This window comes from Microcaecilia unicolor, chromosome 11, assembly GCF_901765095.1.
Source record: "Microcaecilia unicolor chromosome 11, aMicUni1.1, whole genome shotgun sequence".
Taxonomy (NCBI): Eukaryota; Metazoa; Chordata; class Amphibia; order Gymnophiona; family Siphonopidae; genus Microcaecilia; species Microcaecilia unicolor.
The window spans coordinates 56821484-56833631 of NC_044041.1; the positions used below are offsets into that span (position 1 = coordinate 56821484).

At 45.0% G+C, this 12148-nt stretch overlaps 1 protein-coding gene across 1 annotated transcript in view; it reads left to right on the plus strand.

Annotated features, from left to right (window-relative positions):
* The window catches only part of PPIL2 (peptidylprolyl isomerase like 2), a 125626-nt gene that overhangs the window by 42181 nt on the left and 71297 nt on the right, over nt 1-12148 (plus strand). Inside the window, exons 11-12 of the mRNA XM_030218786.1 lie at nt 4051-4126; nt 4686-4792. Coding sequence (XP_030074646.1) covers nt 4051-4126; nt 4686-4792 — 183 coding nt within the window. The remainder of the gene's footprint in view (nt 1-4050; nt 4127-4685; nt 4793-12148) is intronic.

A 12148-nucleotide genomic window follows, 5' to 3' on the forward strand; every position in this document is an offset into this window, starting at 1 on the left:
AAACTGTCATAGCACTGACATCCAGTGGCCTCCAGATAGGCCCGCACGGTGTTGAGTCTCTCCAGCGCTCTTGCAAAAGTGGCAGGAGGAGTTTGTTGAATTTCGTCAGCATGTGCCTCGCTGCTCATTTCATCATCTGTTCCATCATCAGCCATTGTTGCCTGCGTGTAGGAGCATATCTCGACATCAGTGCTGTCTTCAGCTGTTTGTAGATCGTAATCAACAGCTACGTAGCGATGGAAGTCCTCTTCAGTAACACCGGCTGGGATGTCAATAACCTGTTCATCTGACCCGTTTGCAACAGCTGCATCTGTTTCGTCCCTCTCCACATCCTTAAAGCTTGCCCGCTTGTAGCAGTTCACAACGGTTGCCTGTGTACATGATTCCAGGCTTCTTTCTGCATATGTAGGGAATCCAACAGTGATAGAACACGAGCCAGTTCAACAGCACGTTTATCCTTCCCAGTCTGGTCATCCATAACGCTCATCAGACGACGTAGCACGAGAGCCCGATAATGTTGTTTGAAATTGGCTATTATGCCCTGATCCATAGGTTGGCTCAAAGAGGTAGTGTTTGGTGGCAGGAAGACCACCTTGACATTAGCCTGACATCATCCCTGTGTAAAGCAACAAAATCTGACGCTTTTGTGCCCGCATTATAGTGTCTAACTTCTTTAGCCACTGCTTCCAAATTTCCCCAGTCATCCATGAATTTGCATTAGCCTCGTATGACACAGGAAGTCGCTTTACTTTCTTGAAGCAACTGGGCTGTTTGCTCTTTCCAATGACGGGGGGGGGGGGGGGGGGGTTGTTCCATCTTCTCACTCCCATCCATATTGCAGCAAAGGAGGATCGCCAGTCGGTCCTTTAACGTTTTACCTCCAGTAGTTTCAGCATGTTTGACTGCAAGTGTTCCATCAGGAATCGCTCGCCAGTAGAGACCGTTTTCATGAGCATTTGAAATGTCACAAGGTGCAAACTCATTCAAGATGGTAGGAAGAACTGACCCCCCCCCCCCCCCCCCAATTTTCAGCACCAAAGTCATCAGCTTCTTCTTTCTCACCATGCTGTTTCTTGAATTTTATGTTGGTCCTCTCCTTCCATCTTTCCAACCATCCAACAGTGGCTTTGAATTCAGTTAGTCCAAGACTTTCAGCTAGCTGGTTAGCTTTCTCCATAAGCAGTGGATCACTGACAGGAAAGTGTCTGCTCCTGACTAGAGAAAACCACCAAAGAAGAGCATCTTCCACCTTCTCAGCTTTTCCCGCCCGTTTTCGTTTCCGTTGTGGATTTGTATTGTTTTGCCAGTCTTCCAGAAGCTGGTCTTTTTGCTTCAAGACACGTGAAATTTGACTGGGATTGACACCATATTCTTTAGCAATAGATGTTTGACTTTGTTTCTAATTTTTTAAGAACTTCTATTCGTTCAGCCAGTGTTAAGTCTGACAGTTCCGCCGTGACGACGACGACCCCAGTGTACAAAACATTCTTTCGCTTATTCTGCCTGTGGCAGCTAAAGGGGCGGTAAATTTGAAATCTCGTTGGTTGTCACGCGCCAATCGGCTTCCATATTCTGTGTGCGCGCTTATGCGGAGTCTTTTCTGCAGAGGAGTGGTCTTAAACCATGCATGTAAGCGAATCTTGCACTTATCAGTGGTGCGCTAAACCGAAGTTTGCCCCATAGAAATTGATGGCACCAAAAATGGGACCGAAGTACGGCATGCAGTTAAACAGAGCATGCACTTATTCGACGTGCACTTAAATGGAGTGCACTGTATTACAGTAGGGTGAACAGAAATTGAGTTTAAGATTTGACTGCATGGTCTGTGGGTTTAAATCAAGCCATTAAGTAGAATATTGTTTTTTTTTATATTTAGTGACATAATTTGACGTAGGATGAGATCAAATGAGCAATTAGAGTGCTAAAGGTGAGCATCTTATAAATTCACAGTTGCCATTTTGGCAGGTAAAATTAAAATTTAGTGTATGAGTCCCTGAAGCAGCTTGTATAGTGAAACATAGAACCCTGTTAGAACAATACAAAATTGCAATGAACAAAAATTAGAAAACCTGATGATTGGAAGTTCACATTCATGGATCTCTAAGATAAATTGTGATCTCAGTGATAGTATTGCACAGGAGAGTTTTTCAGATCTGGACTTCAATTTCATTTACTTCATATGGTGGCTCTAGGCGATTTAGGTTTATAGTGGAGTTTGTTTTTTTGTTTTAACCAATGATTGGAGGTAGAAGCTTTTAATGTTAAGAGTGTTTAGCTCAGTGTAACAGGTGTAAATGAGGTCTTTGTCTACATATATTTTTTTTAATATAATGCTGAATAAGAGCTACCTGCTGGGTAAACATGTTAATAGCAGAAATTTTGTGATTGTTTGTGGTTTGTTTTTGCTGTCTTCACTTAGACTTTTTGATTGCTGATTTCAATTATGCCATTATTGATTGGGTAAATGCTAGGGAGATAACTCCTAAATGAAATGAATGCTTCATAGAACAGTCAGTTCAGGAACCGACAGCAAGGAGAGCTATTTTAGACCTATTCCTTAGTGGAACGCGGGGTTTGATACAAGAGGTATTAGTGTTGGGGCCACTTAGCAATAGTGATCATAACATGTTCTAATTTACTGTGTTAGCATTTAACTTTTAAGATGGAGACTGTGATAAAATGAGGAAAAGGGTTAAAACAAAAAACGAAAGGTGCATCTGGATCTTTGTTTTCTCCGGGGTTTATATTGCTCTTACACCAAGCCTATTTACTGAAGCAGGGACAGTCAGAGTTGCTGTAGGGTGTTTCATTTTCTTGGCCCACTGACTCTCCGGTGATGGAGGTGGCTTATATCAACAAGTAAAGTGGGACTCGCAGTCGTCCGATGGTGGTGGAGGTGGCCTCCCTCATGAGTTTAGCAGAGAAACATCTTCCTGCTTGTCGGCAGCTCATAGAGTGGAGTCCTTGAATGTGGAGGTGGACTTTTTTTCCATTAGTCCTTCCCACTGTTCCAGAGGCGCACCTGAGATTTCTGGGATGTTTAGTTGGTGCAAAGTAATGGACCAAATAACGACTCGCCTTGCATGGTGCTTCCTGCATATCTCTTGTTCTCTACAAGTTGTCTAGAGATGAGGTCCACACGTTTGCTCCTCTGGTTAGTGTTAGGTTGTTGTGTTTATTTACGTTTCTCCTTACTGCTTGTCTACGTAAATACTGAGGAGCTCGACTGGATGCCAAGCGAGATGTCTCAGCTCAGTTTTCAGTTCTCTATCTCCATGTGCTGGTTGATGGACACAACTATCCCACAGGTTCTGGAATACTGGGAAAGACTAACGGAAAGTAAATTATCAGGCAAGACCTAATTTATTTGTAAATTTCCAGAACAAGGACAGAAATAGAAAAGCAAGAACATTGTATCTAATAAAAGTCCACAATTGCACTTGTCTGTCACAATCCCCCTATTCCATCAACCCAAAAATACCGTACACACACACATACATCCCTACCCCTCAGTGCACAGGGGGGTCTAGGCTGTTATGGCCCCATGCGGCAAGCCTTCTGGTGCCAAAACCTATTAGGACTGCCTTAGTAGCACCCCTTTCAGCCAACCATCCTCACCCTTCCCTCTCCCCTCCTGCAGTCAACAACCACAATTTGAACAAATGGATGCATAGTTAACCAATCCTTGATTTATCTCCCAGCTCATTCAAGAAGGAACTATGGGCTCTTGGAGAGAGAGAGACTGATTATAATTATTTTTTGCTGGTTCACCCACTGTATTTCCAAAATGGCAATGAATTGTACCATTTTCTGTCCTTTACCTCATACTAGAGATTTTTAAACCTGCACTTTGCTGCTTTCTCTCTTCTAATGTGTGTAGTCTGTTAACTTTTGTTCACATAATGGTTCTTATTGGACTGGTGTAAGAATTCAACAACCTATATAGAATTCAGTTTTCTGTAGGACCACTTCAGACATTAGGCTCATCTGTAACTAAAAGTGCTTTCATGTCTTGGAGGTGAAGGGCAACTTTTCTTCTCTTGTTTGCAGGCTTATTATTCCACAGGGACTGTGAGTGCTTCCTTTACATCCACAGCTATGACCCCAGAGACCATGCATGAAGCAGGTAAGAAGTCAGCAGGATTGCAGGCTACTTCACCAAATGCAGTCAAATTACTAATACACGAGAGCAGTCAAATTACTAGTTCTATTAATGTACTCGTTTTTACAGAGGAAACTTACTGTTCAGATGTTTGCTGTTATTTACTTTGATACACACCACAAGCACATCATTCTTCAATAAAGATATTTAAAAAAAATGGATTGCAGGCTACTTCACCAAATGCAGGCTGGCTACATTCTGGCTTCCATGACTTCCTCAGTTCCTCTCAGCCATCTCTGGCTATTCTACAGTTTGTTTGTTTTTTAAACTATTGCAGGCTTTGGAGCTTTGTAACCTGTAGTGAGTGTTCATTCTGTCTTGAGTTGCAGAAGAAACCTTTTCCTTTGTTATGTGGCTACTGAAAGTCTCTGCCACCCTTTACACCACAGCTTGACAGAGGATGGCCCTTTCTTTCAAGTCTAGTTTTTAGCCTTTTACCTAAAGGAACGATGTGATAAGAGAAGACTAGTTTATGTCCCTTGCCAGTTCCCACAAATGATTGTGAGTACACTGTCTTTGACAGCGGCTATTGAAGATGATGTGGTGCGTTACCAGTACGTGAAGAAGAAAGGCTATGTGAGGCTTCACACAAACAAAGGAGACCTGAATCTGGAACTGCACTGCGAAAAGGTACCCTTTCCATGCATCCCCCCCCCCCCCCTTGAAACAGAACATTCATACTTTTAAGTAAGCCCATGTCTTTATTTTTAAGCTAAATTAAAGCTTTCATTGTTTTCAGGTTCATTTCCAACATGGTAAGCTCAGTCTTTCATCCTTCCAGGGAGGATAAAAGGAGTTTGTGTGTCTCTGTAATGCTTACCCTACAAGCTTGTGCTTCTCTTGTTCTGAACTCCTGTAGCCTGACAGCTGATCTAGATTATTCAAACTCTCCTAACTGTGTCTTCCAGCCAGGTTGTTAAGTGGGAAAGCCTTGCATAGAGTCTTAAGTCTAGAAAACAAGGTCTTTTCCTTGCAAGGTTTCTGTGGTACCTACTTACAATTGTTGAAGTCTTTCAGGTCATTGGTTTTAATCGGAAACAGAGTGGAAATGTTTTTCTTCTTGTGGAAAGTTCACTGCTTGGCTGGTGAGAATCAGTAGTGCAGTGTGGTAGACCAGCAGCCTGTCTCGGCAATACAGTGATGCTGAGAGTCAGGTCACATCTTTAGTATATGTCTTGATATATCTTTGTTCTTCAATCGTGGGAGCACTGGATGCACTGAATGACCACCACCGCTGAAATACTGCCTGTGTCGGGTCACTTTTTGAGTAAACAATTTATGATTGTCCCAGTCTTGGAGGCCCTTATATGCTTTTTTTTTTTTTTTTTTTTTTTTTTGCTTTACACACGAAACATACCCATGATCTTTTAACAACACACTCAAAGGCTGAAGATTGAACAAAAAGTGGACAAAGAGGGTCCTAAGGGAATGCAGAAACCACTGCTCTCCATCCAGACTCCCTCTCACCAGTAATCACCTGGGCAGGATAAGTCAAAAAAGCATCAGATGTTCTGATAAGACTAGTTGGTGTTCAACCCTTTTTTTCCCCCCTGAGTATGAAAATACTCCAGGACAGAATTGAGAGGTGATTGCTGGTATGTAAGTGAATGGGGGTGCCTTGAGTTGCCAAAGTGCTGTCTAAAGAGACAAGTACGGATGGGTTGTCATTTGCAGTGATATAGGAAATGCCAAATGACATATCCTATGTCGTTGCCTGTCATTACTAAAGGAAAATGAGAAACCCCCCAACATTTCATGTTTTATCATTTGCCGATAATAGTGCGAATTATGTGGAAAGAAGAATGTGCACACTTTTCTGATAGTGGAACCACCACACATGTGCGAACCGTTCAGCATGTACAATCTTGTGCATGCATACTCGCCCTATCGGGGAAAAGTGTACACACTTTCCACATTGTGTGCATGATTTTCAAAGACTGCACATTTTTATTGGAAACTAACAAAACGACAAAATGGGCAGAGAAGCCCAAGTAAAATAAAATTCCTGGAAACAATACCAGAAATAACTCAAACTTAAAATTTTCTGGCTGCTCATCACTAGAGATGAGCTTGTCAGTCTGAAAGTGTGTCTGCACATCACTTTCAGTTCCAAGGAATTGTTGATCTTTACATACAATTAATTTTACAAGAACAGCTTTCCATGGCTCCTCTATCTTTTATCCTATGGAAATATTCTGGCTAGATTTTTCCGAGTTCCAGTGGTGATGCGTTTCCTTTGTGGTGCGTTTTTATAACCACAGAATTTAGACCTAATCTCTAATAGAAAATAAACCCATTAACAAGCTAGCAAATACATTTCACCCCCAACATTCACCTATCATATATACATCCGTCTTATTCTCTGAATGACAGGGCATTTCTCTGTTATTTGCTGTATTTCATCTGTCTCTTTTTATTTTTTATTTATTTTTTTTTTTAATTAAAAGCTGGGAATGCAGAGCCCCAATTATTCCTAAATGCTGGGAACACAGGTGGTGCTGGGATCTGTGCCCTGATTACTAATTAATACTGGGATCTGTGCCCTGATTGCATTCTCTGTTTGTAGTATAGGAGCAAAAACATTTGTTTGCAGTAGCACTACTGGTCACCATAGAAGAATGTTTATTGTACAAAAATAACTGACCCTTGATCCAGGTGGGGAGGGGGGGTTGTATATGGGACTGAATTACTCTAGGCATTAATTTCTACCATGGGGTATCTTATAGTTTCACTGTGTCTCAGCACACTGTCCAGTAGTACAGCAGTAATAAGTATTATTGCCTTGCTCCAGTTGGGAGATGAGATAGATGAGAGTAGAAATTTAACCCTATAGTTCCTGTTTCCTATCCCTAAAATTGCCAGAATAGATTTCAAAACATCTCCAGACCAGGGACTGGCATGGAGGTACTGATTTCTCAGGAGCTGCTAAACATATGTAATGCAATACCAAGATTCTAGAATAATTAGATCTCATGTGATGTTAGTCTGCATCTGGATGTTAAAAGCAGCACAATAAAAAAATGGAACCCAGTGTAGGATTTGAAAAGATAAAAATGTAATCCTCCTCCTTAAGGATCAGCTGATGTATTCCTGTGCTTCTGTCCCAGTTTCTGAGGACAAGCAGACCTATAATTCTCTCACGTGGGTAACGCGGGTCTGCGTTGCCGGTCCGGAGCTTGTAACAAGCTTAAAATAGATCTTTGAGCATGAGATGCGCTCCTTCGCGCATGCACCAGTGCTGTCCCACCCTCCATGAAAGCGCAAGCCCAGCAGTTCTCTTTTTTCCGCGGTGAGGAGAGAACGCGTTCATTTCCACTTCTCACAGCTGTTTTGGTCTTTTTGTGCCTTCCCTTTTGTTTTTTTTGTTTTTTTTTTTTTATTTTTTAGAAGTCTTTATTGAACTTATTTTGATACACAACAAGGTATAAACATCGTGAAACACATCTAGATTAAAACAGAAGTCTTAGTACATAAATGAGCAATGACCATAATTCGTATCAAATCTAACTTAGATCCCCAGATAACTTCAACTTTTTCAAGTTTATACTTGACCTTACACCTGACCTAACCCCCCCCCCCCCCCCCACCCTACAGCCCCCCTCGACACCCTTTTGTTTTTTATACCTCTCGGGGTTTATCTTTATTTTATTCCTTTCTCAGATTTTTTTTTCCTCTTTTTAAGTTTTCTTGATTTTTTTTTTTTAACCATGCTTGCTACGGCTGCGTTTAGGCCTGAGCTCTGGTCAGGTTTTTCTCTCCTTTTTCCTGGTGCTGTTCCCCCCCCCCCCCCCCCCCCCTTTTTTTTTTTTTTTAAGCACCATTGAGTTGTTTAATTTGGCCACGGCTGTTTTTTGTTTCAAATCATCGAAGGTTCCCAGTGGCTTCAAGTGCTGCACTCTGTGCAACAGGACCATCTCTGGCAAAGACACCCATTCTTGGTGTTTGCAGTGTTTGGAGCCTGATCTTACCCCTGCAGACTGTATTGTCTGTGTTTGTATGAAGAAGTGAACACAGTTAGCCAGAGAGGCTGAGAGAGAAGATCTTTGGAGCCAGGTCTGAAACCTCGATGTCGGTGTCAGCATCGATGTCTTCAGTGTTTGCACCAGGTGCTGCATTGGGTGCGTCAGTCCATATGGCTGCTGGACCCTTGTACACTGGGAGTGACCGTGCATTGAATGGGGTCTCCACCTGCCTTGACCCTGGCTGCCATTCAAAGCCCCCTAGACTGATCAGCGTTGGACTCAACCCTGAGGTGACAAGAGGACTCGATGTCATCCTCTTTGGCATATAGAGCATCAATGCCAGGCATTGGAAGAAGCATTGGCATTGATCCCCCTCAAAGCTGGGAGCACCGGTCACTGAGGGTTTCACCAGTCCCCGAGAAGCGTTGGTGCTGAGAGGACTGCTCCCCCTCCATACAGGAGTTTCTGATGTGTGCATCTCCACACAACCAGTACCAGGCACCCATTTCGACCCTGCAGATTCATCAGCCTGCTTCTTCACTGGCACCCCAGCCTTTCCTGATATCTGCCATTGATGAGAACCTCTGGGCGTTGCTCCCTGAGCTTTGGCAGAGTGCATTGGCGTCTGGGGTGCTTGTGCTAGCCATGCCTCTTCAGTTCCACATGGCCACCAGTCTGCGGTGAGGTCTCCGATGCCAATGGCATTTGCGGTGTTGGCATCCACTGCCACTTGTGTTGGCACATCGTCGACATCGGTGGAGGAAACTTTGCCAGAGTCAAGGTCGGAGCCTACACATCGATTCCCTTTTGGGGTCATGGTACCTCTTCCTTGAGGTGGGCTTGGTCTCAGCCGTCCCACGAGGAGATCTTGTCTGAAACCAACAAGGAGCGCTCCTATGACTCAGAAGAGGATCCACAGTACTTCTCGGAGGAGGGGTCCTATGACATTCCATCTGACCCCTTCCCTCCACAGGAAAGGAGGAAGTCTCCACCTGAGAGCCTGTACTTCCCCTCTTTTGTGAAGGAGATGACAGCTGCCATTCCAATTCCTTTGGAAGTGGAGGATGAGCCAAGGGCTAAGATGTTTGAGGTCCTGAACTACCGTATTTTTCGGACTATAAGACGCACTTTTTTCCCCCAAAATTTGGGAGGAAAATGGGGGGTGCGTCTTATAGTCCGAAGGTAGCGATTCCGGATCGCCCTCCCCCCGAGTTCGGGATCGCCCTCCCCTACTCACGTCAGCGATGTTCCCTGGTGGTCTAGTGACGTCGGGGCAGGAAAGAGCCCCCTCTTTCCTGCCCAGCGCGCTGCTCTCCGTCCTCCTCCGTCCTCCTGTATGCTGTCTGACAGTCTCGGCGAGATTCAGTCTAGGCGGCCATTTTGAATATCGCCGAGACCGTCAGGCAGCATACAGGAGGACGGAGGAGGACGGAGAGCAGCGCGCTGGGCAGGAAAGAGGGGGCTCTTTCCTGCCCCGACGTCACTGGACCACCAGGGAACATCACTGACGTGAGTAGGGGAGGGCGATCCTGAACTCGGACAAGACGCACCGGAGCACCTAGGTTTTAGAGGAGGGAAAAAGGAAAAAAAATTTTTTTCCTATTTCCCTCCTCTAAAACCTAGGTGCGTCTTATGGTCTGGTGCGTCTTATAGTCCGAAAAATACGGTACTACTCTCTTCCTAGAGAGGCTGTGATGGTCCAGCTTCATGAGATCTTATGGGACATTTAAGTGAGAAACTGGGAGTCCCTTTGTCTCCCAAAGAAGATTGACACCATGTACTGGATTCAGTCTTTCCCTGGGTTTGATAGGCCCCAGTTGCCTCATCATTCCCTGGTGGTGGAATCCTTGCTCAAAAGGGCCAGGAGTTCTAGAGACTATGCTTCACGCCCCCGTCAGAGAAGCTAGAATCCTGGATTCTTTTGAGCTGAAGATGTATCAGGTCTCCATGCTCATCTCCCGTATCCAATCATGTCAGCTGTACACGAGCCTGTGCTTAAGGACTTTGGTGCACAGAATGTCTGATTTGGCAGACTCTCCCACCAGAGCAGGCTGAATCTGTTCGCCAGCTGGCAAAGCAGCAGAAGGCGTGGTGTAAGTTCTTGGCAAGGGGCACCTATGACATTTTTGATGTAACCTCTAGGATCTCTGCCCAGATGATAGCAATGTGCAGACTCTCATGGCTGTGTGTGTCTGACTTGGACCCGGTGGTCCATCAGAAGTTGGCAGATGCCACGTGACAGGGAGGGGGATAATCTTTTTGGAGAGAAGGTGGAGGAAGTCGCTGACCTCGTCAAACACATTAATACATTGATTCTCTCTCCCGCTAGGTGCTTTCTGCCACACTGTCCTCTTTTGGGTTCCAGGGCTCTGTCCTCTCCTGGTTCTCCTCTTATCTCTCCTACCATACCTTCAGAGTACACTCTCATAGATCTTCCTCCACCCCCATCCTGCTCTCTGTTGGAGTTCCCCAGGGATCTGTCCTTGGACCCCTTCTTTTTTCAATCTACACCTCTTCCCTGGGCTCGCTGATCTCATCTCATGGTTTCCAATATCATCTTTATGCTGACGACACCCAGCTTTATCTCTCCACACCAGACGTCACTGCGGAAACCCAGGCCAAAGTATCGGCCTGCTTATCTGACATTGCTGCCTGGACGTCCAACCGCCACCTGAAACTGAACATGGCCAAGACCGAGCTTATCATCTTTCCACCTAAAACCCACTTCTCCTCTTCCCCCACTCTCTAGCTCAGTCGATAACACCCTCATCCTCCCCTTCTAATCTGCCCGCAACCTCTGTGTCATCTTCGACTCCTCTCTCTCCTTCTCTGCGCATATCCAGCAGATAGCCAAGACATGTCACTTCTTTCTCTTTAACATCAGCAAAATTCGCCCTTTCCTCTCTGAGCACACCACCCGAACTCTCATCCACTCTCTCATTACCTCTCGCCTTGACTACTGCAACCTACTCCTCACTGGCCTCCCACTTAACCATCTATCCCCCCTTCAATCAGTTCAGAACTATGCTGCATGTCTTATATTCCGCCTAGAACGATATGCTCATATCACCCCTCTCCTCATGTCACTTCACTGGCTTCCGATCAGATACTGCATACAGTTCAAGCTTCTCCTTCTTACCTACAAATGCACTCAGTCTGCAGCCCCTCATTACCTCTCTACCCTTATCTCCCCTTACGTTCCCACCCGAAACCTCCGCTCACAGGACAAATCCCTCCTCTCAGTACTCTTTTCCACCACCGCCAACTCCAGGCTCCGCCCTTTCTGCCTCGCCTCACCCTATGCTTGGAATAAACTTCCTGAGCCCTTGCGCCAAGCACCCTCCCTACCCATCTTCAAATCCTTGCTCAAAGCCCACCTCTTCAATGTTGCCTTCGGCACCTAACCTTTATACCTATTCATGAAATCTAGACTGCCCCAATTTGACTGCCCTATTTGACTGACTGTACATTTGTCCTTTAAATTGTAAGCTCCTTGAGCAGGAACTGTCCTTCTATGTTAAACTGTACAGCGCTGCGTAACCCTAGTAGCGCTTAGAAATGTTAAGTAGTAGTAGTAGTACTAAACACACACACAGATACAACATTGTACTATTTCCCAGTACTAAGTGCTGTGAGCCTATATATATATGCAAATACAATATACTTTCTATATATATATCCAAACTCGTGTGGATTGTGTATTCTTTGGGAACCCACTGCCTCTGTGAACTGGATCCGACTGCTTCTACGAACCTACTGCCCCTGTGAACTGGAGTCGGGACCATCCCTAGACAACGATTGCTGACATATGGGGGCTCATCCACTCGGGACCATCCCTAGACAACGATTGCTGATGGAGCCCTGCTAGACACTCAGCTGGCACAGACTTTTCTCCCTGTCACATGGGCAGACGCTCTTGCTCTTTCTATTCAAGTCCGAGCAGTTTGGCAAGTCACAGCCCAGCAAATGTTGAGGTTGTTGGGCCATGTGGATCTACTGTTCATGTGACACCCGTGGCACATCT